This window comes from Sardina pilchardus, chromosome 14 (genome assembly GCF_963854185.1).
Source record: "Sardina pilchardus chromosome 14, fSarPil1.1, whole genome shotgun sequence".
Classification (NCBI taxonomy): Eukaryota; Metazoa; Chordata; class Actinopteri; order Clupeiformes; family Clupeidae; genus Sardina; species Sardina pilchardus.
The window spans coordinates 4,224,304-4,250,518 of record NC_085007.1 but is presented as its reverse complement, the minus strand read 5'-3'; the positions used below and the strand labels follow the sequence as shown (position 1 = coordinate 4,250,518).

The following is a 26,215-nucleotide window of genomic DNA, read 5'->3' as shown; positions in this document are numbered from 1 at the left end:
GATGCTCCAAGACAGCCCTGAGATGTGGGTTAACTGAGATGGGGGTTAACCCACAGTGGAGTGTGTGTGTGTGTGTGTGTGTGGGGGTTTATATATGGGTTACCTCACCAGCTGGGTGTGTGTGTGTGTGTGTGTGTGTGTGTGTGTGGCTTCAGCAGCTTTGTGTGTGTTAGTTTGTGGGATGCCTCAGTGTGTGTGTGTGTGTGTGTGTGTGTGCGTGTGTGTATGTGCATTTGTTTCTCCTGTATCTCCCCTCCCCCTGACGCTTGGTATCTCTGCAGTAGTGACTGGCAGCCATTGCCCATGAGGGAGTGTTTGTATGTGAGTGGAGAGATGGAGCCAGAGCTCATGTTCCGTGTTCCTCAGCACCGGGCCTGGTGAGCTCATGTTCCGTGTTCCGTGTTCCTCAGCACCGGGCCTGGTGAGCTCCTCTCTCCCTCTCCCTCTGGGCCTGGTGAGCTCCCCTCCAGCTCCCCTCCACCTCCTCTCTCCCTCTGGGCCTGGTGATCTCCCCTCCAGCTCCCCTCCACCTCCTCTCTCCCTCTGGGCCTGGTGATCTCCCCTCCACCTCCTCTCTCCCTCTGGGCCTGGTGATCTCCCCTCCTCTCCTCTCTCCCTCTGGGCCTGGTGATCTCCCCTCCTCTCCTCTCTCCCTCTGGGCCTGGTGATCTCCCCTCCCCTCCTCTCCTCTCTCCCTCTGGGCCTGGTGATCTCCCCTCCAGCTCCCCTCCACTCCTCTAGAGCTCCCTCTGGGCCTGGTGGGCTCCCCTCCACTCCTCTCTCCCTCTCCCTCTGGGCCTGGTGAGCTCCCCTCCACTCCTCTCTCTCTCTCTGGGCCTGGTGAGCTCCCCTCCACTCCTCTCTCCCTCTGGGCCTGGTGAGCTGATCTCCCCTCCACTCCTCTGTCCCTCTGGGCCTGCAGAGACACATTGGCATAGACCTAAAAGAAATGGACAAACAGACTCCGTTGTTCTCAATGGGAGGGGGCTGAAACAAAATTCCGTTTACTTTCCATCGTATACTGCGCAGACTCATACTCACTTTGTGACGTTAGCCATCCTGCACATTGCTGTAACTCGTCTGATAGACGTTCGCTTTTAATATTATTATTATGTCTACTTGCTTCTAGGCTACCGTAGGCTACACGCTTTTTCACTGATCTTGCGAATGACTTTCCGTCATGGTTTTCGTGCAGGCTGGACTGAGCTCTAACAGCCAATTCACTGAGCTTCTTATCCAAACATTACGGCAAATGCGACGTCAAACGTTAGCTTCCCTCCAACCGACAAGCTGACTAAACTTCTTTACGGGAAACCAACGTTATATACGGGGAAGACGTTAATTAGTTTTGCCTTCGATACCCTATATAGAATATACAGAAGCTATAAGGGCGACACAGGGCACATGTTACATGAAGTTATGGGATTGCAAAAAAATCTGCAGTGCTGGTCCTCATAGCCCTATCTCTCTCTCTACTCTCTCTCTCTCTCTCTCTCTCTCTCTCTCTCTCTCTCTCTCTCTCTCTCTCTCTCTATACTCTTTCTTTCTCTCTCTCTCTCTCTCTCTCTCTCTCTTTTCCCCTCTCCCGCTCACCCAGCAACACATGGACACACACACACACACACACACACACACACAAACACAAACTCCTCATCATTCCTCTCTCTCTCCATCTCTCCCATCAAACACATGGGATCTTTGCCCACCACCACAAACATGCGCACACACACACACACACACACACACACACACACATACACACACAAGCTGTCCCTTGCTTCCCTCCCAACAACACACAGGCTCTTCAGCGCAGGCTGCCAAGAAAAGATACACCATTTCAAACACACACACACACACACACACACACACACACACACACACTGACACACGCATGCACTCAAATATGCACACACACGGGCACATTCTGCTTGCTGACACTAACAGTATTTAAAGACCAGTGGGGTGTCCTACGAAGCTCGATTAGTGGCTTAGCGAGATATGTTGCGCTCAAAACCAGGGTATGCTGTCATACGAAAGTGGATTTGTTTTAGCGTCGCTGTATCACCATGGTATCTTATGCTCGCAACCAAACCTGCTCGGGAGCGGGTTATGTGCTTAGTTATAGCTCAAATCGTGAAATATCACCGCCCTCTGACCAATTCTAACCAATCCATTATCTTGAAGAACGAAGTTATCTCACGTGTGCTAATTTGTCATACTTTGAACAGGTTCGGCCCCGCCTCTGCAAACATTTTGAATTTCGAAGGCGCTTGTAAGTATGTTGTGCGTGCAAATATGTCACTACTATGGACATGCATACCATGCAATATCTGATGACCATCGACTTTTTGATGTTATAGGTTAGACACTAAAAAAGACCACCCTAGATTTCGCTACCGCTCATAAATGTGGAAGTAATCGTTTTTAAACCTAGGCTGTCTTGTGCGTCTCCACGTTTCCCGATTGGTCAAAATCACCCCAACCACGAGAACGCGCACAGATCTGAGCTGAAAGCCTAGTTTGACAAATTTATCACATACCTGCTGTCGTAGGATCACTTAACTTAATACCCGAGTTAAGGCTTTGTGCAGCCTCGATATGTCTAGATAACCTAGATTTGTCTAACTTGCTTCGTAGGACACCCCACTGAGCAGATTGGACTAGTCTCTGAGAGATGCATGGACAACACCTCAGGGTGACTGTTGGTCTTCGGCAAGTCCAAAGGGTCGTTCACACCCAAAATGATAACTATAACCACAACAGCCAAAATTACAGGTTTAAGTATCTCCCTCTTAATAATATGAATGAAAGCGTCCTCGCCACATAATGATACATGAAGAACAATATTATTGGGCATCACTTTCAAGGCAATTTTTGAGAACGATCGAGATCTGACAGTCAATAATTCTATTATATTTATCAACACAAGGAGTGACTGTCCTTATGTCATTGATCAGTATGGACGTCCATTATGTTATAGTTCCAGTTGCCTGCATTGGTCAATATGGACGTCCATTATGTTATACTGTAGTTCCAGTTGTCTTCGTTGGTCAGTGTGGACGTCCGTTATGTTATAATTCCAGTTGTCTTCATTGGTCAGTATAGACGGTCATTATGTTATAGTTCCCGTTGTCTTCATTGGTCAGTATGGACGTTCTTAATGCTATAGTTACATAAACCCAAACTGTGCTCATCCAGACTTGCTATAGAAGAATCCGCTCAGCTGCACCTCACAATACTAGTGCCTAGACTTAGTGTGTTGGATAATCGTTCTTCTGGGTGTGACACACTTCCTGTCTGTATTATGCGATTGACAATGTGTCTCTAAACACATTCATATATAGTGCGGAGCTACTTTGATGTCCCCATGTTTTTACAATCAGTAAGATGCTGGCCTCGTCATTTACTGTTGTCTTGACACTGTAGGCCTAATATAGTTTACTTTTTCTGTGATATCTAAGTAGCACCTTTTAATGGAGGCATTTTGAAGTGCTGAGAAGGCTTGTTTGTTGCGAGAGGTTGGGCTAAGTTGGTTTCGAGACGTTTGATCTAACTATAGAGCTGAGGTGTCAGGCTGCTACCACGAGAGGAATGGGATGGAGAATAAGTCTGGCAGAAATGTGACGTCCGTACAGAAACAGCCCCATCAGAATGACATGGGCATAATTAAACAGGCACTTTATTTAAATCCGGCCGCTCTGCTCTTCTGAACCCGAGGCTTGTTTCAGCAGAAGCACAGGCCTTTCTTGCGTGTGTGTACTGTAGTAGAGCGCGTCTACATGTGCAGCTGTAAACGTTGCCAAACAACTACACGGTGAAACGTACGGTTCTCTTCAGATGTCTCTTATCTCGTCTGTGTGTGTGGGTGTGCTCTGGTTTTTCTGAATGAGCGTTTAAAGGGATCCATCTGTTTTCTGTTGTCCAAATGCACAGTAAACTTTGACCACGGCACAGCTCTGTCTCTCTGGATTTGTACATACTGCATGCATACATGCAAATACATGCACTTTCTTCATGTTTAGTCAGCAAGTGACAGTCTTGTTTTCACCATACTAAACTCAATCTGTAAGATTGAACTTTAGTCTGGCGAGGTGGCGCTTTGTTTCTACTGCACTTCTCGTCGCTTAAGTTTCGTTTTTCGGGGTGTCACCGGCCAATAGCGTGCCAGGACTAGAGTATGGCCGTTTCTGATTGGAGCCAAAGGTTCTGGCAGTAAACAGCGTAAATAGATCTGCTGGTTTCCAGCCTGAGCTGCCGGGCGAAATTCAAATTCCCCGGAAGTTCAGGCAGGGTTCACCCAGCCTACAAGTCAAATGTTCTCTGTGATCTGTGGGAAGTGAAGTCACGTGTTTGATGCTGTAGTCGTCTTGCTGTTGCATGTGTGGTGCTTCTGCAGTTGAGCAGCAGCAGTGTTTCTGCCTGCTGTTCTTCAGGATGAATGTCTGCCCTCGGCCCAGAGAGAGATGTTTCAGACACAGGACTTTAACAGGTCAGGGAATGACTGAACAGTGCTGGATTTGCCTGAGTGCCTTAGTTTGCCTGGCTTCAAACACGACTATAGACTCCTCTGCACAGTTATTTTATAGACTGTTCAGTGGTGGAGTCTTCTCTTTTCAATGTGCATTTTACTTAGTGCTACACCCACGTGTGTGTGTGTGTCTGTGTGTCTGTGTGTGTGTGTGTGTGTGTGTGTGTGTGTGTGTGTGTGTGTCTGTGTGTGTGTGTGTCTGTGTGTGTGTGTGTCTGTGTGTGTCTGTGTGTTCTTTGAACAAGGACAAAGCCGGTGTGTGCCATCAGTATGCTGAGTCAGGTATTGTGTCACCGTGAACGGTGATCATGTTGATTGGTGTGGCGATGATGCGGTCCATGATCTCATGACGCGTGCTTCATAGTCGACCTCTGAGCGGCCCCGGTCACTCTTTGTTGTGCTTAATTCGAGTGCCTAGTGCCTGGACTAACCTGGACATGCTATGTAGTGGAGAGGGATCGTTTGTCACTCTGTGTGTGAAGGCGATAATTGACTTATGAATCACCGTCGCTGCGAATGCATTCCAAACAAAACGGCTTTTCAGTAAGACGATAGCGCTCATCCGTTCGGTGGATTATCACTGAAGTCGGGAACGGGGCATGATGAATAGGAGGATTTCTGGGCTCCAACCTCCATCTCTTCCCTCCATTCTGCATCTCTTCCCTCCAGATGTTCTATAGCATACACTCAAAATGAATGTGTTGAAAACATCACAAGTTGCAGTTGCTTTTAACACATATCTGTGTACAGATAGGGACAACACAGTTTGTGTTGTTTCCTTTTTTTTTTAAAATATGTTACATAATATATGTTGGAAATAACACAACTTGAATGTTTTTTTTTTACACATCTCTGTGTCCAGATAGGGACGACACAGTCGTTTTGAGAGTGTACTGTATGTGTTTTTCCTTCATCTTGAAGATCCTCCCTGTTCTCTATTCGTGCAGTTAGGTCTTCTTTAGTACGTGCATACTGTACGTTCTCTAGTCATGCAGTTAGGTCTTCTTTAGTACGTGCATACTGTACGTTCTCTAGTCATGCAGTTAGGTCTTCTTTAGTACGTGCATACTGTATGTTCTCTAGTCATGCAGTTAGGTCTTCTTTAGTACGTGCATACTGTATGTTCTCTAGTCATGCAGTTAGGTCTTCTTTAGTACGTGCATACTGTACGTTCTCTAGTCATGCAGTTAGGTCCTCTTTATATGCATACTGTATGTTCTCTAGTCATGCAGTTAGGTCTTCTTTAGTACGTGCACACTGTTCTCTGCTTGTGCAGTTTGGTGTCCTGTAGTACACGCTATCACCTTGTGCCGTTAGGTCTCCTGTAGTACATGGATACTGTATGTTATTATCAAATGTGGTTAGGTCGCCTTAGGTCGCCAGTACATGCATACTGTAGTATGTTTGTGTAGTTAGGTCTCCTTTAGTACATGCATACTGTAGTCTGTTTGTGTAGTTAGGTCTCCTTTAGTACATGCATACTGTAGTCTGTTTGTGTAGTTAGGTCTCCTTTAGTACATGCATACTGTAGTCTGTTTGTGCGGTTAGGTCTCCTTTAGTACGCATACTGTAGTCTGTTTGTGTAGTTAGGTCTCCTTTAGTACGCATACTGTAGTCTGTGTAGATAGGTCTCCTTTAGTACATACTGTACAGTATCTTCTCTGTTCGTGCGGTTAGGTCTTCTTTAGTACATACATACTGTACAGTATCTTCTCTGTTCGTGCGGTTAGGTCTTCTTTAGTACATACATACTGTACAGTATCGTTCGTGCGGTTAGGTCTTCTTTAGTACATGCATACTGTACAGTATCTTCTCTGTTCGTGCGGTTAGGTCTCCTTAATGTGGATGCTGTATGTTCTCTGTTTTTGTAGTTATGTCTCCTTTAGTTTACATGCAACGTTGTTGTTGTTGTCCCTCAGGCATCTTGGCACCCTGAGAATGTCATCATTTCAACCTTCAGTACCCACTCAGCTCTGGCACATGCCCAGAATCCCAAACGAGATTCTCGCTAGTTCTCTTCCTCTTCCTCATCCTCTTCCTCATCCTCATCCTCATCCTCATTCCCATTCTCATTCACTGGGCTGGAAGCGAGGAAGCCTTGACCTCCTTGGGAAATGCCATTCCCTTCCTTGTGTAATTCTAGATTGATGTGACTTATTAACGTGTGCTGTTCATTCCAATGTGTTGCACAAGCCACTGCACAGCTAATCCCCATCACTTATCCATTTCTTGCCCTTCACAACGTTCCTCCTCTGTCATGTCTCCCCCCCCCCCCCCCCATGTTCCCCTCCGTCTTGTGCCCCCCACCTCCCCCCCCCCCCCCCACAATGTTCCTACTCTCTCTTGTGTCCGTCCCCCCCAGCTCCCCCATCTTCCCACTCCGTCACTTTGCATTTTGAGATGTATTTGTCAATGTCAGGCTGCTGTGTCTGCATGAAAATTTTAATTTACAATGAATGTTATTAAGTGTGTGTGTGTGTGTGTTTCCCTTGTCTCCAGATTGAAAGAGCCAGCAAAGTCATGGCGTCAGACAACACACAGCGAAGCTACACGATCATCCCCTGCTTCATCTTTGTCGAGGTGAGCGCTTGAATCCCCCACCCCCCCACCCCCCTCCCCCCGGACGTGGCTCAAAAGTGTGGAGACTACTAATGTTGCTGTTTGCTATGCATTTCTGTCTGCGTCAAATGTTGTTTTTTTTTGCAGGTGTTTTGGACTGTTTCTGAGTCATGTGCTAAGCACGTTGCCCTGACCTCAATTTCTAAAAGGGCAAGTGTACAGCAACTGCTAGGAGTGTGCAGATTATCTATAGATGTAGCCACAAGTCTCCTCAGAGAAGCAAATGTGGGTAGAGCTTAAAGATATAGAATAGAAAGAATAGAATAGAATATATACTTTTTGATCCCGTGAGGGAAATTAGTTTCTCTGCATTTAACCCAATTTAACCGAATTAGTGAACACACTCGGCACACAGTGTACACACAGTGAGGTGAATCACACACTAACCCAGAGCAGTGAGCTGCCTGCCCAACCAGCGGCGCTCGGGGAGCAGTGAGGGGTTAGGTGCCTTGCTCAAGGGCACTTCAGCCGTGGACTGGTCGGGGATCGAACCGGTAACCCTCCAGTTACAAGCCCCAAGCCCTAACCAGTAGGCTACAACTGCTTGATGAGATATTGGCTACTACTGCATGGTGATGAGATATATAGGTTACTATAGGCCTATTACTGCATGGCGAGATATTCATGGGTTTCATCAGGTCCCTTTCCACAGGTGTATTCATCAAGCACCATGCAGTCTGCATTGATAATCATAGTGCTTGGTTTTATACACCTGGAAAGGGACGTGATGAAAGTCGAAATCCATGAATAGGTTACTTTAGGCCTAGTGCTGTTTGATGAGATATGTGCTAGGTCTACTACTATATGATGACATATATGCTACTATATTTTAGTAGCCAATGTGAGATGTTGCCGGATCATTCAGTGCAAGCCCCCTAAAGAAGGCATCACCCTGGTGATTTTATGGCAACAATAAAACACCATGATAATTGTTAATCAGTGAGTAAAATGGTATTCTCCTTATTGGATCTCTCAGAAGCGCTTGTGTAAATCTGGAGTTTAGTTCTATGATCTCCAATGACTTTCATTTAGACAAACTCCCACTTCTGCGGAAAAGGTCAACCCCTTCGCTCAGAGGCAGCGATGAGAATCATGGGTAATCTTCGTCATTGTGTGTGTCCCCATTTTTCCCATGCTTCAGCCAATCGGGATGGCATGTTCGCTTAACAGTCACACCACACAGAGCTGTAAACATGATGGTGTAAAGTTTTAAGGTAAACAAGTGCTCATGAGTCTCACCTGGGGTTTGATACAGGAGACATTGTAATGGTTAGCAATTATAGGCTAATAGTTGCATTTTCCAGAGAATGCTATTATTGATGTAGAAATATTTCTTCCTCTGTAATTCGCTGTAATGTTAGATGTTGATAATTGGATAGAAATGTGTAAATATAGGGACTTCTATAAGCAGAAATGTTCTTGCTTAATTGGTTCTTTGTTTCATGTGCTTGGATCTTTTGCAACATATAGTATATGAGTGAAGACATCCTCCCTCCCTCCCTCCCTCCCTCTCTCTTTATCTCTCCCTCTCCCTCTCTCTCCCTCTCCCTCTCCCTCTCTCTCTCTCTCTCTCTCACACACAAAGACAATGCCTTCAGCGCTGACTCTGGATTTAATTAACGTCTCTGTCAAATCCCTTTTAATCACGGCGAGGAGTCTGTCAAAACTTCAAAGACCCATTTTTGTGCAAAGAGGGACAGGCTTTGCATATTGTGGGTCTTAGCGCTGATACTCCCCAGAATCCTCCAGAGTAGTGTCTCCCATTGCAGTGATGCTAAGTTCATGAAGTAACGAGACACTGTGTCTTTCTGAGTGGTAAACAACTATCCGTGGTGTGGGACGGAGTGGTGTGGGACAGATGTGGACATTAAGCTTTCCCGGTCATTATGCTTAGGATGTGGATGTTAGCTTTCCCTGTTAGTACATGCTAAGGATGTGAACGTTAGCCTTCCCCTTCAGTACATGGTCAGGATGTGACCCTGTCAATACATGCTCAGAATGAAGAAGTCAGCTTTCCTTGTCATTACATGCTAAGGATGTAGATGTTAGCTTTCCCTGTTTACATGATAAGGATGTGGATGATAGCTTTCCCTGATATTACATGCTTAGGATGTGGACATGTAGCTTCCCCTGTCATTACATGCTCTGAATGAGGATGTTGGCTTTCCTTGGGGGGCAGCCGTGGTGTACTGGTTAGCGCATCGGGCTTGTAACCGGAGGTTTGCCGGTTCGATCCCCGACCAGTCCACCACGGCTGAAGTGCCCTTGAGCAAGGCACCTAACCCCTCACTGCTCCCCGAGCGCCGCTGGTTGGGCAGGCAGCTCACTGCTCTGGGTTGTGTAATTCACCTCACTGTGTGTTCACTGTGTGCTGTGTGTTCACTAATTCGGTTAAATTGGGTTAAATGCAGAGAACTGAATTTCCCTCACGGGATCAAAAAAGTACATATTCATTCTTGTCAATACATGCTAAGGATGTGGATGCTAGCTTTGTTAGTAAATGCTACGGATGTGGACGTTAGCCTTCCCCTTCAGTACATGCCAGGATGTGGACGTTAGCTTACCCTGTCAATACATGCTCAGAATGAAGAAGTCAGATTTCCTTGTCATTACATGCTAAGGATGTGGATGTTAGCTTTCCCTGTTTACATGCTAAGGATGTGGATGTTAGCTTTCCCTGTTTACATGCTAAGGATGTGGATGTTAGCTTTCCCTGTTAGTAAATGCTAAGGATGTGGACGTTAGCTTTCCCTGATATTACATGCTTAGGATGTGGACGTTCGCTTTCCCTGTCAGTACATGCTAAGGATGTGGATGTTGGCTTCCCTTGTCAGTAGTACATGCTCATAATGTGGAGGTTATAGCTTTCCCAGTCAGTAGGCCTACATGCTCAGGATAGCGTTCCCTGTCAGTACATGCTCAGGATGAGGAAGTTAGCGTTCCCTGTCAGTAGCCTACATACTCAGGATGAGGAAGTTAGCTTTCCCTGTCAGTACTGTGTCCCCTATTGTGTGCATGCTGTGTGAGATGACTGAGAACAGAGAGGTGTGCTATTGTTCTGCACCAACAGCACGAGTTGCAGTGTTATTCTCCAAATATTTGCACCTTGTTGACACCTTCTCTTTTGAAATGATGAAATTATTATGTGCTAGCGCACATCAAGGTGTCAATGCTTCATGAGTTTGGATAAGAATCCGTCTGTGTGTCTATGTGTCTGTGGCTGTGTGTGGGTGTGTGTGTCTGTGTACACTCTGTGTGTCACAGATGAGCCTGTGTCACAGATGTGTGTGTGAGATTGTGTGTATGTTGCAGCCAGAGACAGATAAACTGTGTAAGGTATGTTTAAGGGCATGACCCTGTCATCCATGCAAACCTGTGCCATGGCCCAGGACTTGTCACGTCTGTATGTATGTATGAGTGTGTGAGTGTGTGAGTGTGTGAGTGTGTGAGTGTGTGAGTGTGTGAGTGTGTGAGTGTGTGAGTGTGTGAGTGTGTGTATGTGGCAGTAGCAGGAGACCGATAGACTGTATATGTTTATGGCTATGACCCTGATGTCTCTGCAAACCTGTGCCATGGCCCAGGACCTGTCACGTCTGTATGTGTGTGTGTGTGTGTGTGTGTGTGTGTGTGTGTGTGTGTGTGTGTGTGTGCGTGTGTGTGTGTATAGCACTGATAGACTGTATATGTTTATGGATATGACCCTGATGTCTCTGCAAACCTGTGTGGAGACCCGGGCGTGTTCCTGTCCACTGATGCACCTCCGCTGAGCAGGAAGAGCAAGACTCTGCCCAGACATGTGCCGTGACGTCCTCTCGACACACCCCCACTGCCCTCTGAGCACCAGAACAGAGAGAGACAGCAGAAGAAAAGAGAAGGAAAAGAAAAGAAAGGAGAGAAAGAGAGAGAAAGCGTGCACTTGTGTGGTTGTCCCATCAGCATCCTCTCCACTGCCTGCCCCGAGGCTCTCTCATTACAGCCCGCTGAAGCCCAAACTAGGCCAGGATGCAGGAGCCAAGCACGAGGGCTGAGTGCTGCTCGTCACTCTACTGCTGTGTGTGTGTGCGTGCGCGTGTGCGTGTGCGTGTGCGTGTGTGTGTGCGTGTGTGTGTGCGTGTGTGTGTGTGTGTGTGTGTGTGTGTGTGTGTGTGTGTGTGTGTGTGTGTGTGTGTGTGTGTGTGTGTGTGTGTGTGTGTGTGTGTGTGTGTGTGTGTGTGTGTGTGTGTGTGTGTGTGTGCGCGTGTGCGTGAGTGTGTGTTAGTGTGTGTGTGTGTGTGTGTGTGTTAAATATCACTTATCTTAACCGTATTCCATATAGCAGAACTCTTAGCTATGATGTCCTCAATTCCGATCTAGCATTCCCCAACCAACGCCATTCAGCTTCATAAGTAATCCTCTTCCACGTGGGTATTGAGATGGAAAGTGCCCCCTCCCCCCCTTTTCTGGCTGTTTGTGATGTCAGTGACTGTGTGTAGCTTCCTATTCACCTCTACATGTTCTCCACCTTTCTCTTTCCATCTTATCCTCTATCTTTTTTCCTCTCTCTCTCTCTCTCTCTCTCTGTCCCCCTATTTTTGCTCTCACTCTGTCTCCCTTTTCCATCTCTTTCTCTCTTATCTCCCTCTCCCTCTCTCTATGACTCGCCCCCCTCCCCTCTCCCTTCCCAACTCTCTCTCTTTCTCTTTATCACTCTCTCTCTCTCTCCCTCTACCTCTCTCTCTTTCATACGCGCCAGCTTTAAAGGATTGCTTGTCCCAGCAGGTGTCTCTGCCACACTGCTGACAGGAGGAGGGAGCCAAGCAGCTCGTTGTCCTGACAGGCATTCATATATCTATCAGCCTTCTCTCCTTCAGCCCTCAAAGACACACAAGGGAAACCGGGGCCCTCCATTTTTAAATCGGCTCCTTTTCGGCGTGGTGAAATGCTAATTTTAACCTCGGTGGTCTGTCGGAGCTGTGTACCTGGAATTAAAGCGCAAGCCATCTGTTACAGGCTGTCCGGTCTGTCATAGTTGGACACGATACCGGTCCATCTCCGCCTGCCTCTTTCTCTCTCTCTCTCTCTCTCTCTCTCTCTTTCTGTCTTCCTCCATCGCCCTCTGTCTCTCTCTCACTCTCCCCCCCTCTCTGTTTCTTTCTCTCTCCCTCTCTCTCTCTCACTCACGCACGCTTTCTCGCTTTCTCTCTCTATCCATGCCCCCCTCCCCTCTCTCGTTCTCTCTGTATCATGCCCACAGTGAGGGACAGGAGGCCTTGAAAGGGAGATCATAGAGGAGAAGGCAGGGAGTGAACTGCTCATTTTCCCACCCAAGGCTCTAAAGCCAGCACCACACAGACTTGGAAAGGATCTGTTAGTGTGTGTATAAACCAACACAGTCAGGGGCCTGTGTGTTTCTCTGTGTGTGTGTGTGTGTGTGTGTGTGTGTTTCTCTGTGTGTGTGTGTGTGTGTTTCTCTGTGTGTGTGTGTGTGTGTGTGTGTGTGTGTGTGTGTGTGTGTGTGTCTCACATTGGGTCCCAGTCTGTCTCACACAAGCTGACACTTTTTGCAAAGCTGTATTCTCAATTATTAATCCTACATGTGCCCCAACTTCACGTGTATTATTCACAGGTAGTGTATTATTCACAATCCATTCTCTGCTGCACAGAGAGTACCCAGCCCATTTTGATGCTCCACATCTTGACACACCAGGCAGGTAAACGGGCGGGCAGGTGTATTTCCGTTCCCTTGTCCACCCTTCTTGGGATGTTATTTGTTTTCCTGACCTGACGTGAGCGTAGCGGTTTCTGGCTGGGATTGAGCGGAGCCTGTCTGTAGCTGCTGTAGAGTGTGGGGCCGTCTCATCTCGTGCCATGATGCCTCTCAGGGATCTGTGTGCCGTGTAGGCGAGTCATCGCCACTGCTGCATAGCTCCACGCTGACCCCTGCTGGACACCTGAGGGACTCCACATAGGCGAGAGATGAACAGCCCTAGCGCTCTCCCTATACGGTGTGGCACCGTGATGACCGCTCTCTCTCTCTTGTCTCGTGAGAAAATGGAGCCATCGCGCTCTCACGTCTCGTGAGAGAATGGAGTCATTAACGTGACTGCTTGCTGCGGTGACTCACCCCACTAGAGCCAGCTCCCGGGGTCGGTGTGGATGCCCTGTTCTCATGCTGATGGGAGTTTTGCCCCCCCCCCCCCCCCCCGTATTTAACCCAGCCGGCACATTCAGAGCTGGGAAGGGCATGAGCTCACAGCAAGTGACTATGCTGTAAATCAGTTGTGCAAAAATGTTGCTTGCGTTCCTCCTTTGCTAAATAAAATGTGTGTTCCAACTAACTCCAAGTAATCTCACTATATAGCTGGCACACACGCACACAAAAAAGGAAAAATGAGATTGTTAGTATTCAACAGCGTTCTTGTCACTGTGATGAAGCATTTCTATAATTTATCCAAAACAGCCATATTGTGCTGTGAAGGTTCTCAAATAGTATTTTCATTCCTGAGCCAAGTTCTACAGCCTGAACATGCACCCCCCCCCCCCCCCCCCGACACACACGCACACACACACACACACACACACACACACACACACACTCTCTAATAGCTGTTTTGCATTTCTTATTTATTTATCTGGTGTCCCCTGTGCCATTAGGGTGAGTAATGGGGGTTCAGGCTAATCAAACACCCCCCTCGGCTTCTTGGATCTCCCCCACCTTGGCACCCCTGCCAACCCAGGCTATGCTGGGGGGAATGTTTAGGAGTGTCGCCTCCCTTATTCCCTCAGGTCTAGGAAAACAGCCCTCTGGTTTGTCTCTTTTTTTTAGTTGGTGGATTTAATGAGCCTTCTAATCCTGCATTTCCCTTGATTTTTTTTACCTCCCGGATTGCGCTCTTTTTTTTTTTTTGTAGAGGCGTGCTGTTTTGTACTAGCTTCTATGGAACATGTAAATGTTCCTGAAGACAGCTCCCCTGGGGGGGGGAGCGAGAGAGCGAGCAAGGGAATGAGCGAGAGAGAGGGAGGGATGGAGGAAGGGATGGGGGGGAGAAGGATGCAAGAAGGGAGAGATTAACACATACTGTGTGGGATTCAGTTTAGCCTCATGTGCTTAGCGCGGTGTGCCTGACTGCACACTCCCTCTCAGACAGCTAGTCTGTCAGCAGCACTGATCTATAAAGAATACCTGGATAGAGCATCTACGTCAAAATTCTGAAGCCTACATGGGGGCGGCCATTATGGGACCACTTGCCATAGGAGTGCATAGACAGTAAAAGACAGTAAAAGAATGTTGCCGCTCTGCAACAATGGAATTGGAACACATCGCCGCCATTATGGGACCACTCGGGACAGTTCCATTGGCTTCATTGTTGATGGGTCAGCAACAATGAGATAGTCTATACGTTAGACCGGCACATCCGGGAACTTGACTCGCGACGAACGTCCCCGCCCCTTTTTGGGGGAAACAAACTACGTCTCCCATTAACTCCAATGCAAATTAGGCTCAATAAACGTAATTCGTACTGAAAACGTAGGAGTAAATGACAACAGAAAACACAACGAATCAATAGGACCACTCAATATATTACCACTTTGCCGGTCGTTGACCGTGAAAAATACGTTCAAAAGCTTAATTCAATCAAAGTAAAAACATGTCCCTTCGGTCTCTCGAGTAGCCTGCTAGCAGTAGCAGTGGCCAGTGTCATACCCGGACATACTCTTATCTCATTGAATCTCCAGTTAAATAACTAAATTGTTTTCCTGTATTTTTGGCCTCTTCTTTTAATTGTAATGTTGTGTAGTTGACTGACAGGCTTGGATGTAAAGTATGTTCGTTAGATAATTCCAACATATGATAATTTCTGTCATAGCCGATAGCCTAGCTGCTAGTGTTAGCCAAGTGTTAGCCTAGATTTCCGTTTTCGTTGGTCTGATTTATTTTTGGTGTAGCCTAATGTTAGGGGTTCTTATACTGCGTTCATGCAGCTCGGAACCTCGGAAATTTCTGACCTCCGATAGCGGAAAAATGACATGAACGCTAGGTCGGGTTGGATTTTTTGCTCGGAGACTCGTGCGGAAGTTTTGTGCCCCGAGGTGTCCGACTTGACGTCACTATCATATTCTCCAACCACGACGGCCTCCCTTGCAACAACACAAGAGGTGAATTTCACTGTCATTACGAATAGGCAAGGTAATTTGTCACTAAATTAACAACACAGACAGAAACACTCGCCCAAGACAATTTCCTTCTTGCTCAACCATACTAAGCAGTTGTAATAAGGTATTTATGCGTTTCCTGTATTTATTTTCCAAACTGATCTCATGAACACAATTTTTTCGGAGGTCGGGACTTTTTAAAGGCAGGTCCTCCGAGGTTCCGAGCTGCATGAACGCAGTATTAGCTTTGTGGTTGGTACACCCAAACACACAGCAACTTCTCGGCATGTCTGTCTACTGCGAACACTGATCTATAAATAATAAGTTATTCGTTATAGATCAGTGACCGTGAACAACACCCGTTCACTTTGGCTTGTTTCAGGCTTGTTCTGAGGGCTTGTTTCCCCAAAAAAGGGGCGTGGCGCAAACAGGCCTGCTCTGTGTGACGCGGCTCCGGTCGAACGTATCCACTGCTTGGTCAAATTTCCTATTGTGATGCGCTATTTGGAACGTGCATTATTTTTCTATATACCGCACGGCTATGAAGTAGTTCCCTTCTTTTGGGCTTATTGCACTTGAATATTAATTCGCCAATGTGAATGTAACGGTAAAAACAGCAATGTTGTATCTAAGACAGCGGCAATATAAACGAAAATGATAGTAGCAGTGGTATAAGCGGGATAATCAACTCCGCGCCCTGTGCGTTTATAGGAAAATAATGCACTTATCGAAGTGTAAAGTCCCCTCCGCCTGCGGCGTCGGGTCCTTATTACCACTTCGAACGTGCATTATTTTCCTATAAACGCACGGCGCGTCGTTGATTATCCCTTACATTCTTTATAGATCAGTGGTCAGCAGAGAGCGGCGCTGGAGAATGCGTGACGCAGCGCAGGAGGACGTGGAAGCCTCTCGTCACGATCAGTCAAATGTGCAGCTCAAATCTTAGCCTGGTCCTAACCATCCCATAATACTACCATTTCATTTCGTATTATGGTCTGGAATTTCTTTGCTCTGAAGCGATTGCAGGAAGCGGGAAGTAACGCCCAGTTCTGGTTTGAATTGATTGGACAGCTCTCACCCAATCGGCGATAGTTACTCATAACAACATAGCGCAGGCGTTTAACGTCATCGTCACGAGTGCCCTCCCCCTTTCGCCCCCACCAACCCGTCTCTTCGTTTATTGGCTGCTTTCTGGAGGGGGGGCGTTCTGTTACAATTCTACCGAGCAGAATGCTCCACAGAGGAGCACGGCCAGACTCGTAATGGAGGCAATCCTTGGCCGGAAGTACGTGGATGGCTCGCGAGGCTACTCAAATCTGGGAGGAGGCATTACAAGCTGCTGGTCCTGCAAAAAGGGGTCGCAGTTTTGCTCATAGTAATGCATACAGTACATAAAAAAAGGCTGACCATGCACAAAATTAAGTCAGAAGTCAAAAGCCCCAAAATATAGAATCCATATGGAGAGTAGATGTGTGATTTTCTTTGTTTAAAAATTACGAAGCTATTGCAACAGAATGTGAACTAACCGCCACCGAGCAACAATCAACTAACAACAACAAAACAAACAACAAACAAGCAAGCGACCTGTTTTGTAAATATTGACTAATCATGCCTGTCTGCGTCTCTGTCATTAGTACATATTCTCTTGGACAGATCTTATGATATAGCAGCTTAGTTTATTCAGAGGACTGCTGAGACTTGGTGCTGCAGGCTTTTGGTCTGTTTCAGCCTATGAATTGTGTTTCATGGCTTGGTGCTGAGTTGCATATAACTCCTCCAAGAAGTTCAGTGATTACTTGGTTATAATGGGAATTACATGCTTATTTGAAGTATTATATTTGAAGTAATGTGACTTAGGTTGACTTTTACTCAGGGCTGTTAAATTAAAATTGAATGTGGTAGGCTGAAAATGTTTCTATACCAATTATATTTGTTTTAACAGTGTTATCTTCAGATTGAGGCCTCCTTTGCTCTGAATAGATGGATGAGTCAGCATTTTAGACTCTTGGTGTCAAAATGGCTTTGCTGAGTCATAATGATTTTGAAAGATGTCATTGTGTTTCTGTCTCCGTATATTAAAGCCCATCATATCTTTTTTTCCATTTAACTCTGTTTTTCTCCTGTGACTTGTGAAGAGGGCCATTTCTGAAGAATACGTTCTGACCTACTGATTTAAGCTGTGTTATTCTCTTTGAGTAGATCACAGAATTTAATGGACATTTAAAATATGTATTAGTCAGAAAATAGATAGCAATAGGTCAGCAATTCTGTTGTGTAGGGAGCTATTGATATGCCGATCATGCTTCTTTGATTTAAGAATTTAGGATTTAGGTCTGAGATTGTGTTGTTAAGGTCTGCACTGCGCTATGCTTGTGCAGAGGTAATTATTACAGCTGTCATTTGTAATATGCCTCAGCCTAGGGAGAAAGTGTGTGTGTGTGTGTGTGTGTGTGTGTGTGTGTGCGCGCGCCTGCGCCTGCATGTGTGTATATATATATATATATATATATATATATATATATATATGTGTGTTTATGTTAGCATTTCTGCTGCGTCAGAGCCCAACTCTCTTAATTGGTCTCTTACCCCCTGATGTGATGGTGCTGTGTGTGTGTGTGTGTGTGTGTGTGACAGGTGTGTTTCTCCTAGTTGTTTGTATGCTGAGGTGTCCAGCCACACCCTCACAATCATCTGGACGCCGTATGGCACTAATGACCAACACACACACACACACACACACACACACACACACACACACACACACACACACAGAGTCAGGTCAGTGCTCCTGGGGTCTCAGGAACGCTCTCTTTCTCTTTTTCTTTCTCTATTTATCTCTCTCTCTCTCTCTCTCTCTCTCTATATATATATATATATATATATATATATATATATAAATATATATCTTTCTCTCTTGCTCTTTCGTTCCTCATATCCTCTCTTGCTCTTTTCTTCTTTCTTTCTCTCTCTCTCTCTCTCTCTCTGTGTGTGTGTGTGTCAGACCAGCCCTCGGGGCCACAGGGCCTCTTGAATGGATCCTGCTGATATTGTTTTCCGTGTCCTCTTTGCGTCCCACTCCTCTCCAGCTGAATGCCTACCTAGCACTTTAACGGCTGCAGCTTACGCGGGGTTAACTTTGGAACGGATGCGTGTGGGAGGGGAAGAAGGAAGAGAAAAAGAGAGGGAGGAAAAGGAAGAGAATAAAGTCCTTCTCTTCTTCTTTTTCTTTTTTTTTTTTCGGGGACGGTGAGGACGGTTATGCAATAGAGGGTTTTAGAGAAGTTATGCCCGGAGCTGTCCAGATGGAGACATTCGTTAGCGGAGGTTTTTTTTTTTTTTTGTAAGAGCTTCACACAGTGTCTGCAAGCAATGTTTTTCAGAGCTGTGTGTGTGTGTGTGATAAAAGGTTGGAGAGAGAGAAAGAGTGAGGGCTTAATTTTGTATGTCTATTTGCGTGAGTATGTATGCGTGATGCAGAGTCTCAAAGAGAGACTTACTGTATGCTTTTCTTGCACCCTTGGTATTGCATACAGAAGCTTACATACACACACACACACACACACACACACACACACACACACACCGCTGCTTCAGGGAGAGCTAATGCATGTTCTTCTTTCAGCTTGTCATCATGGCTGGGACGGTCCTGCTGGCCTACTACTTTGAGTGCACGGACACCTTTGGCATCCACATCCAGGGCTTCTTCTGCAACGACGCTGACCTGATGAAGCCCTACCCTGGCGTGGAGGAGAGCAGCTTCGTCCCCCCCCTCATCCTCTACTGCGTGGTGGCAGCTGTCCCTACCGGCGTGGTGAGAATCCGCACCCCCACCTGTCTGTCTGTCTGTCTGTCTGTCTGTCTGTCTCTCTCTCTCTCTCTTTCTTTCTTTCTTTCTTTCTTTCTTTCTTTCTTTCTTTCTTTCTTTCTTTCTGTCTTCCTATCGTTCTATCTCTCTTCCTCTCTTACACACACACACACACACACACACACACACACACACACACACACACACTCACACACTCTTTCTCTCTGGCTTAATTAATTTGGAGGATATGAGTTTGGAGGAGATGAGTTTGCAGAGTAACAGGATCCGAGGAACAGTTTGGTTCACTGCCAGGGAGAGGCTAGTTCTCTGGTTTTCTTAAGCACTACTGACTTCATCTGTTTGTTTGAAGGAGATCTGTGGAATTCCTCCAGGATACCAGTCGTTACTGTTCATACAGAGAAACTGAGTTGAAACTGAATCTGAAGAGCTCATATTTTGGGTGCTAGTTTGACCGCATATTTTGCCGACAGTGCATGCGCACTGCGACCGGAGTCAGACGCTACAAAGTGGGCCGAGTCAGGCTGAAGTTAATTAATAAAAGATATATTAATAGATCACAATTTAACACTGCTCGCATGATGGTGATCGATTTATTCAATTTCACTTCACCGGAGAGGTCTTGCCCATTTCAGAATCTCCGCCTTAACGTAGCTAACCGTTACCTATAGCACCACTGAATTCAGCCCCTTTGAGTCATTCAGTAGCATCCATCTGGCAGTAGTGTGAAATACAGATGGACCACTAGAGGGCACTGTGTGTCCACCAGTCTGAAGTTGAACACTCAGCATCCGCTCCCTGGCTCCTCTGAGGCGATGGAGGCCTGGGTTGCAGAACTGTGCCTCAAACAAGTCTTGCTCATGTTTGTGTTTATGTTGACGTTTTGGACACATTTGTCCAAAGAGACTTATAACAAATGAGTGCTATGTTTTTTTCAGGCATGCACATCTCAGCATGTGAGTCAAGGGAGCCTGGGGCATATCTTTTGAGTTTTGTTTACTGTGCACGTACAGACGATTTTTAAAGGAGGAACAGCATATTATATACACAGATATTCTTTGTTTTTACCTGGGTTGTCAAAATACCATATTCATTTTGATTAATTACAAGAAAATATTGCAGATAATGAAGCAAAGTTCTGTAGCTGGATGCTAGCTCTACAGTAGGCGTGGTTGAGCCATAGATCTACTGTAGTTGGAGGTTCGATTTCCAGCCTCCTCTCTGAAATATTGGTACACATCACTTCAGAAATGCTCAGGACAAAACACACGCTCAAAGGTAATCCTAGGTAAAATATTTTTTAACCATATCTGAGAACACACATCAGCTTTTCAACTTTACTATAACAAGTTTAAAGGGGTCATATTGATGACATGAATAGGCAAGATTCTAAGATTTGATCAGTATTTTATTTTGATAAGTTCGTTATATTAACTCGTACCTTTTAGACAAAAATGTCTGAGAAGGCTTAATTTGGAATAAAGAAAATGTGTCCTTCATTCAACATCAGTTGAAGTTATTGTTGATAAAGCTTTTCCTCTTTGCTCGTCTATGTTTTGACCTCTCTTCACCTGTCTCTCCACCTCTCTTCACCTGTCTCTCCACCTCTCTTCACCTGTCTCTCCACCTGTCTCTCCACCTCTCTCTCCACCTCTCTCTCCACCTGTCTCTCCACCTGTCTCTCCACCTCTCTCTCCACCTCTCTCTCCACCTCTCTTCACCTCTCTCTCCACCTCTCTTCACCTGTCTCTCCACCTCTCTTCACCTCTCTCTCCACCTCTCTTCACCTGTCTCTCCACCTCTCTCTCCATGGCTCTCACATTCCACCTGTCTCTTATTTTCTCTCTCTAGCTGCCTCCTCCTCTTGACTGATCTCTCCACCTTTCTCTCTCTCTCTCTCTCTCCACCTCTTTCTTTCTCACTGTTTCTTTTCTCTGTCTCTCTCACTGCCTTATCCTCTTCACATGCCCCTCTCCTATCTCTCTGCCTCTCCCTGTCTCTCTCTCTCTGCTACCTTTTCCTCTTCACCTGCCTCTCTCTCCTCTCTCTCTTCCTCATCCTCTTCACCTCTCTCTCTTGCTGCCCCTTCCTCTTCACCTGTCTCTTCTCCTCTCTCTTTCTTCCTCTTCACCTCTCTCTCTTGCTGTCTCTCCCTCTTCCTCTTCACCTCTCTCTCTCTTGCTGTCTCTTCCTCTTCCTCTTCACCTCTCTCTCTCTTGCTGTCTCTTCCTCTTCCTCTTCACCTCTCTCTCTCTTGCTGTCTCTTCCTCTCCCTCTTCACCTCTCTCTCCTCTCTCTCTCTCCCTCTTCCTCTTCACCTCTCTCTCTCTTGCTGTCTCTTCCTCTTCCTCTTCACCTCTCTCTCTTGCTGTCTCTTCCTCTTCCTCTTCACCTCTCTCTCTCTTGCTGTCTCTTCCTCTTCCTCTTCACCTCTCTCTCCTCTCTCTCTCTCCCTTTTCCTCTTCACCTCTCTCTCTCTCTCTCCCTCTTCCTCTTCACCTCTCTCTCTCTCTCTCTCTCCCCCTTCCTCTTCACCTCTCTCTCTCTCTTCCTCTTCCTCTTCACCTCTCTCTCTCTCTCCCTCTTCCTCTTCCTCTTCACCTCTCTCTCCTCTCTCTCTCTCCCTCTTCCTCTTCACCTCTCTCTCTCTTACTGCCTCTTCCTCTTCCTCTTGCTCTTCACCTCTCTCTTCTCCTCTCTCCTCGGATGTTTCAAAATAATGTCGGGAGTCTCTCGCTGTCTTTCCTTTTTTTTTTTTTTTTACCTTTTCTTAATAATAGAGCGCCTCATCTTTGGTAGATATAATTGAAATGCCAAATGGATTGTTTCATGCATTTCATCATCTGTGCGCCAATTCATATGTTGCTGATGAAAGTGCAGGTTGAGGGGAAAAAAAACTGTCAGAAAATTGTAATTTCAATCCCAATGGCTAACACCGTATCCATACCAGAGAGGCACAAAAAACAGCCTCAACATCCCTGTCCAGCTCACACGAATGTGACCCTGTCAAATTCACAATCTCTCAGAAAGACCTGGCCTCAAATAGACCTGGTTGCAGCCTGGTTGCCCTGGGGGAGCAGGTCTTATCTGCACAGACGGGTGAATATCAGCATCAGAACCAGACCGGATCAGGGCCAGACCAGAACCAAAGCTGGCCCAGAAAGAGCTCTTCTCTGTGAGAGACACACAGTGAGACACACAGCTGAATTTATGCCCCTGTGCTTTGAGCATGTGACAAAGCGTTTGCTGAATAGCATGCATTATTAATGTTTATTATGATCACTCTCTTGCTTGGGCTCGACTTGCTCACCCAGAGGTGACATGATGTGACGTGACGCGATGCGCAGCGACAGCGTCTTGGAAATGACTCTGTGCTTCTTTCCACACGCTAATTCCTGCTGGTAAAACACATTTACACACATTTTGGCAGTTAGGGTTGATGTTTCAAAGCAGTCATCGTCGTAAAATTCAACAAATTAATCACCAAGTACAGCTTGCAATAATGCCTCCGTGAACCAGCTCAACCCCTCCGGTTGAATGGAAATTAAAATATTCGGCGCATTTCTATTTAATCGCTGAGGTGCTGTGCGGGCTGAGGAGTGATTGACAGCTCCAGTCAGAGGTGGATGGCTGATCACTGTGTCAGTGATTTCCTGTTTACCGCTGATAACGCCCCACAATACGGCTGGCACTGGCATGGCTATGGTGGCAGGTCAGAGCCTCGTCTGCCCCAAGTTCTGCCTCTCCGGCAGCTGGGCACTCACTGCCCGGACACTTGTCCGGGCAGGAGTCGAGACCTGAGATTACAGGATGCTCCAAATGAGGCCTGAAAGGACTGGAGTAAATAAACGAATCGACAGAAAAATCCCAACCTGCCGCGTGATGACGAGGGGGAGGGGGTATCTGTCCTTCGGGCGGAAAAAGCACTACCCCCCCCCCCCCCCCCCCCGCCCCTCCTTCTCGCATCCTTTTCACAATATTAGACTTGCTTGAGCGAGCCTTCCAGTTTGTGACATAATATCAGAGACTCCATCAGAATAAATTGAATGCATCAGAGGCAGGCTAGGCAGGCTAGGCTGGCGGCTGGCTTTGCTTGGCACCCTGCGTCCTCTTCCCGTCTCAGCAGCGGCGTGCGCACTGAATTAATCTCAACAAATGCTCTCACAGCCCTCCGCCACTCCTTCTGTTTATTGTTTGAACCATTACTGTTAGACAATTACCAGTTTCCAGAGATATGGCCGGCTTCATTTCAATCTGTTGCGTGTTTTTTTGTTGTTTTTTTCCTCTTCTCTTTACTCTAATCCGGTCACTTCTTTCCAAACAGTAATGGCTGTGGTAGCAACGACTCTCCGGTCACACCACTGGGCGGAGATGATGTCCAGCCCTCTGAAAATAAAAGCGTTAAGAGCCCATGAAGGGGTTGAAGGCCATGTGAAGGCCGGCCAAGATAATGCGATGGGACACTCTGGGCTCGGTGATAAACAAAAGGGGCTTTACATTTACCCTGAAAGAGCCCAGTCCAGCGGGCAGCAATTTGTTGATGAACAAGAAGACCCTTATGGCAGGAGAGGAGAGGGTACTTTTGTGGCTTGGCAGCTGGGCACTCACAGCTGAGAGTAGCTTTAAGGAAGAGGGCATAATGGTGTGCTTCTTCGAAAGGCTTGGAAACCAGGTCAACACATATGGAGTCTAGACCTCAGAGAGAGCATACATCTTGCCAATGTGATCTTAATGGTGTAGTCAGCAGTAGCACAGGAAGTTGCGTTTGTTTGCGTTTATAATTTATATTTTTTATTATGTTCATTATTAGCAGACAATTTTGGCCTGGGCTGGCTACAGAAACAAGGTTTTTTTTTTTTTTACAGTGTAGCCTACTCACACAATGCGCAGCTAGCACATGGTGAGCAGATGGTTGCTAAATGTGACAAAAAAATGTTTGAGCTCAAAATCACATACAGTCGCTGACTGTAGCTTTAAGACATTACACTCTGGGATTCTTAAGTGTACATTTGTTTTTTTCATGAGATTCTGGTGGGATGAACTAATGTTTAACTGGCTCTTGAGTTTCTTTATAATGCACGTGTCGTGCATTGCTATAATGTGTGAACTACCGTGCTTTTAGAACACATCAATCTGACAGAATACAGAATGCAGTGCAGTGCTCTTCATAGGCAGATGTGGGAGGCTCATGAGACAATTAGGAGTCTTAGGCAGCTATGGAAGGGGAAGTGTTGGCACAGACTTCATCATGTATTCCGTTGTATGTACTGTATGACAACGACAGGGGACCACACATCTGTTTAGCACAGAAGAATGAAGATAGTCAGCCAATTAAAGTAGACCTGTGGAATTCAGATTACACGTTAGATGCATGAGTAAAATAACTATCAAGAGACGATGTATACTTTATTCAGAGTTTTGCTCATTTGTACGGTGTTAAAACCAGCCGTTTCTTTTGTCTGTTTTGTTCTGTCTATCCATCTCTTTCGTCTGTTCATCTCTTTTCCTCTTAATCCACCCATGTTTGTACGTGTTGAGTTTGATTCTTGTTGCCACTCAAATAGTCACATTCTTATCTTGGTGGTGTTAAGTTACCCGTCCAGTATTTTCTGTCTGTTGATATTGATAATCTTAAAAGCATTCTGTCACACGTGTTATGTATGCAATCGGCCACAGATGTAGTACAGGTAGTATATTCAGCGTGAAATAAGAATCCACAGCAGATGCTGTCCGCTGATTGGTCCTGTTGCTGTTTGCGCTGCAATCTATAATCTGCATCTGTGTTTTTGACACTACTTTAGAGTTAAGGTCAAAGATGCCTAAAAATGTTTACAATTCAAACTGTATTATAATTATTATTATTATTGCATTTGTTTTGTTTATGTCAAATGTCAAATATGCCCATCAAATATGCCCATTCACACTGGACTGCTTTCAATGAATTGGCTATGTTGCATGTGCCTGTGATCATGTAGGATGAAAACATAAGAAACTGTGAAAAAGAATTTCCCTAAGGGGACAACTAATAAAGTGTGTCTGTGTCTGTGTGTGTGTGCGCAGATCTTCATCGGGGAGATGTCCATGTTCATCATGAAGTCCACTCGGCACAGCCTGCTGCTCCAGGAGAAGACCATAGTGACGGGCGAGTGCTGCTACCTCAACCCCCTCATACGCAGGATCATCAGGTTCATCGGTGAGACAGACAGACAGTCCTGAGCTGCAAAACACTTGCATCTGCACCATGTACAGTATAGAGGGTGCAGAACACACATCTTTTACCTGTAGACACATGTACAGTATAGAGGACACAGAAGACACATCTTTTAACCATGTACAGTATAGAGGCTGTACATGGTTAAAAAATGTGTGTATATTTTACTGTAACTGTATACACATGTGCAGTATAGAGGACACAGAACACACATTGTTTAACCGTATACACTACAGTATAGATGATGCGGAACATGTGTATTTTAACTGCTTACAGTATAGAATGTGCATGCTATACTAGCATGGCTACCTAGTGCTGTTGTTCTGTCACACAGCAACATCAGTTGTTGTAAATCTTGTTAACTGTCTTCATGATAAGGGGTGACATAAGATCGGGGGCACCAAACCAGAGACATAAGTGAACATGTTTATCATCTGAACAGAACATTTAATTTGGGGAGAAAAGAAGCCCAACAACTGTGACTTTTGTGACGTATAGAAATTTAAATGAATGCTGGTTTATATAAATGATAAATGAAAAATCAATTCAATTCAATTCAATTTCATATATGTGTCTCCATAGCATATTAATATATCTGATTGCCTGAGGCCATCTTGAATTTGATCCCCTTGAGAGAGGATTAAGACGGTGGTGGCAAAATGAAAAACCATATGGGAGGAAATACTGAACCATGACTCAGAAGTGATGGGATAATGGGCTTTCAGCCAACATGTTAGACAGCGGAGTTGATACTATCGTATTTGGACAAGCATTAACATACACACAGCATAGGTACACAAAAGAGCTGTGCATCTAATTTATGGGCTACATGCATTGGGACAAGCATATTAGCCTACACACAACATACAGTAGGTACACATACTGTAGGAGCTATGCATCT

At 45.9% G+C, this 26,215-nt stretch overlaps 1 protein-coding gene across 1 annotated transcript in view; it reads left to right on the top strand.

Annotated features, from left to right (window-relative positions):
• plppr1 (phospholipid phosphatase related 1) overlaps window positions 1–26,215 on the top strand; it is a 43,955-nt gene that overhangs the window by 5,584 nt on the left and 12,156 nt on the right. The window contains exons 2-4 of the mRNA XM_062554177.1: window positions 7,028–7,108; window positions 18,903–19,091; window positions 25,164–25,296. Coding sequence (XP_062410161.1) covers window positions 7,049–7,108; window positions 18,903–19,091; window positions 25,164–25,296 — 382 coding nt within the window. The 5' untranslated portion in view covers window positions 7,028–7,048. The remainder of the gene's footprint in view (window positions 1–7,027; window positions 7,109–18,902; window positions 19,092–25,163; window positions 25,297–26,215) is intronic.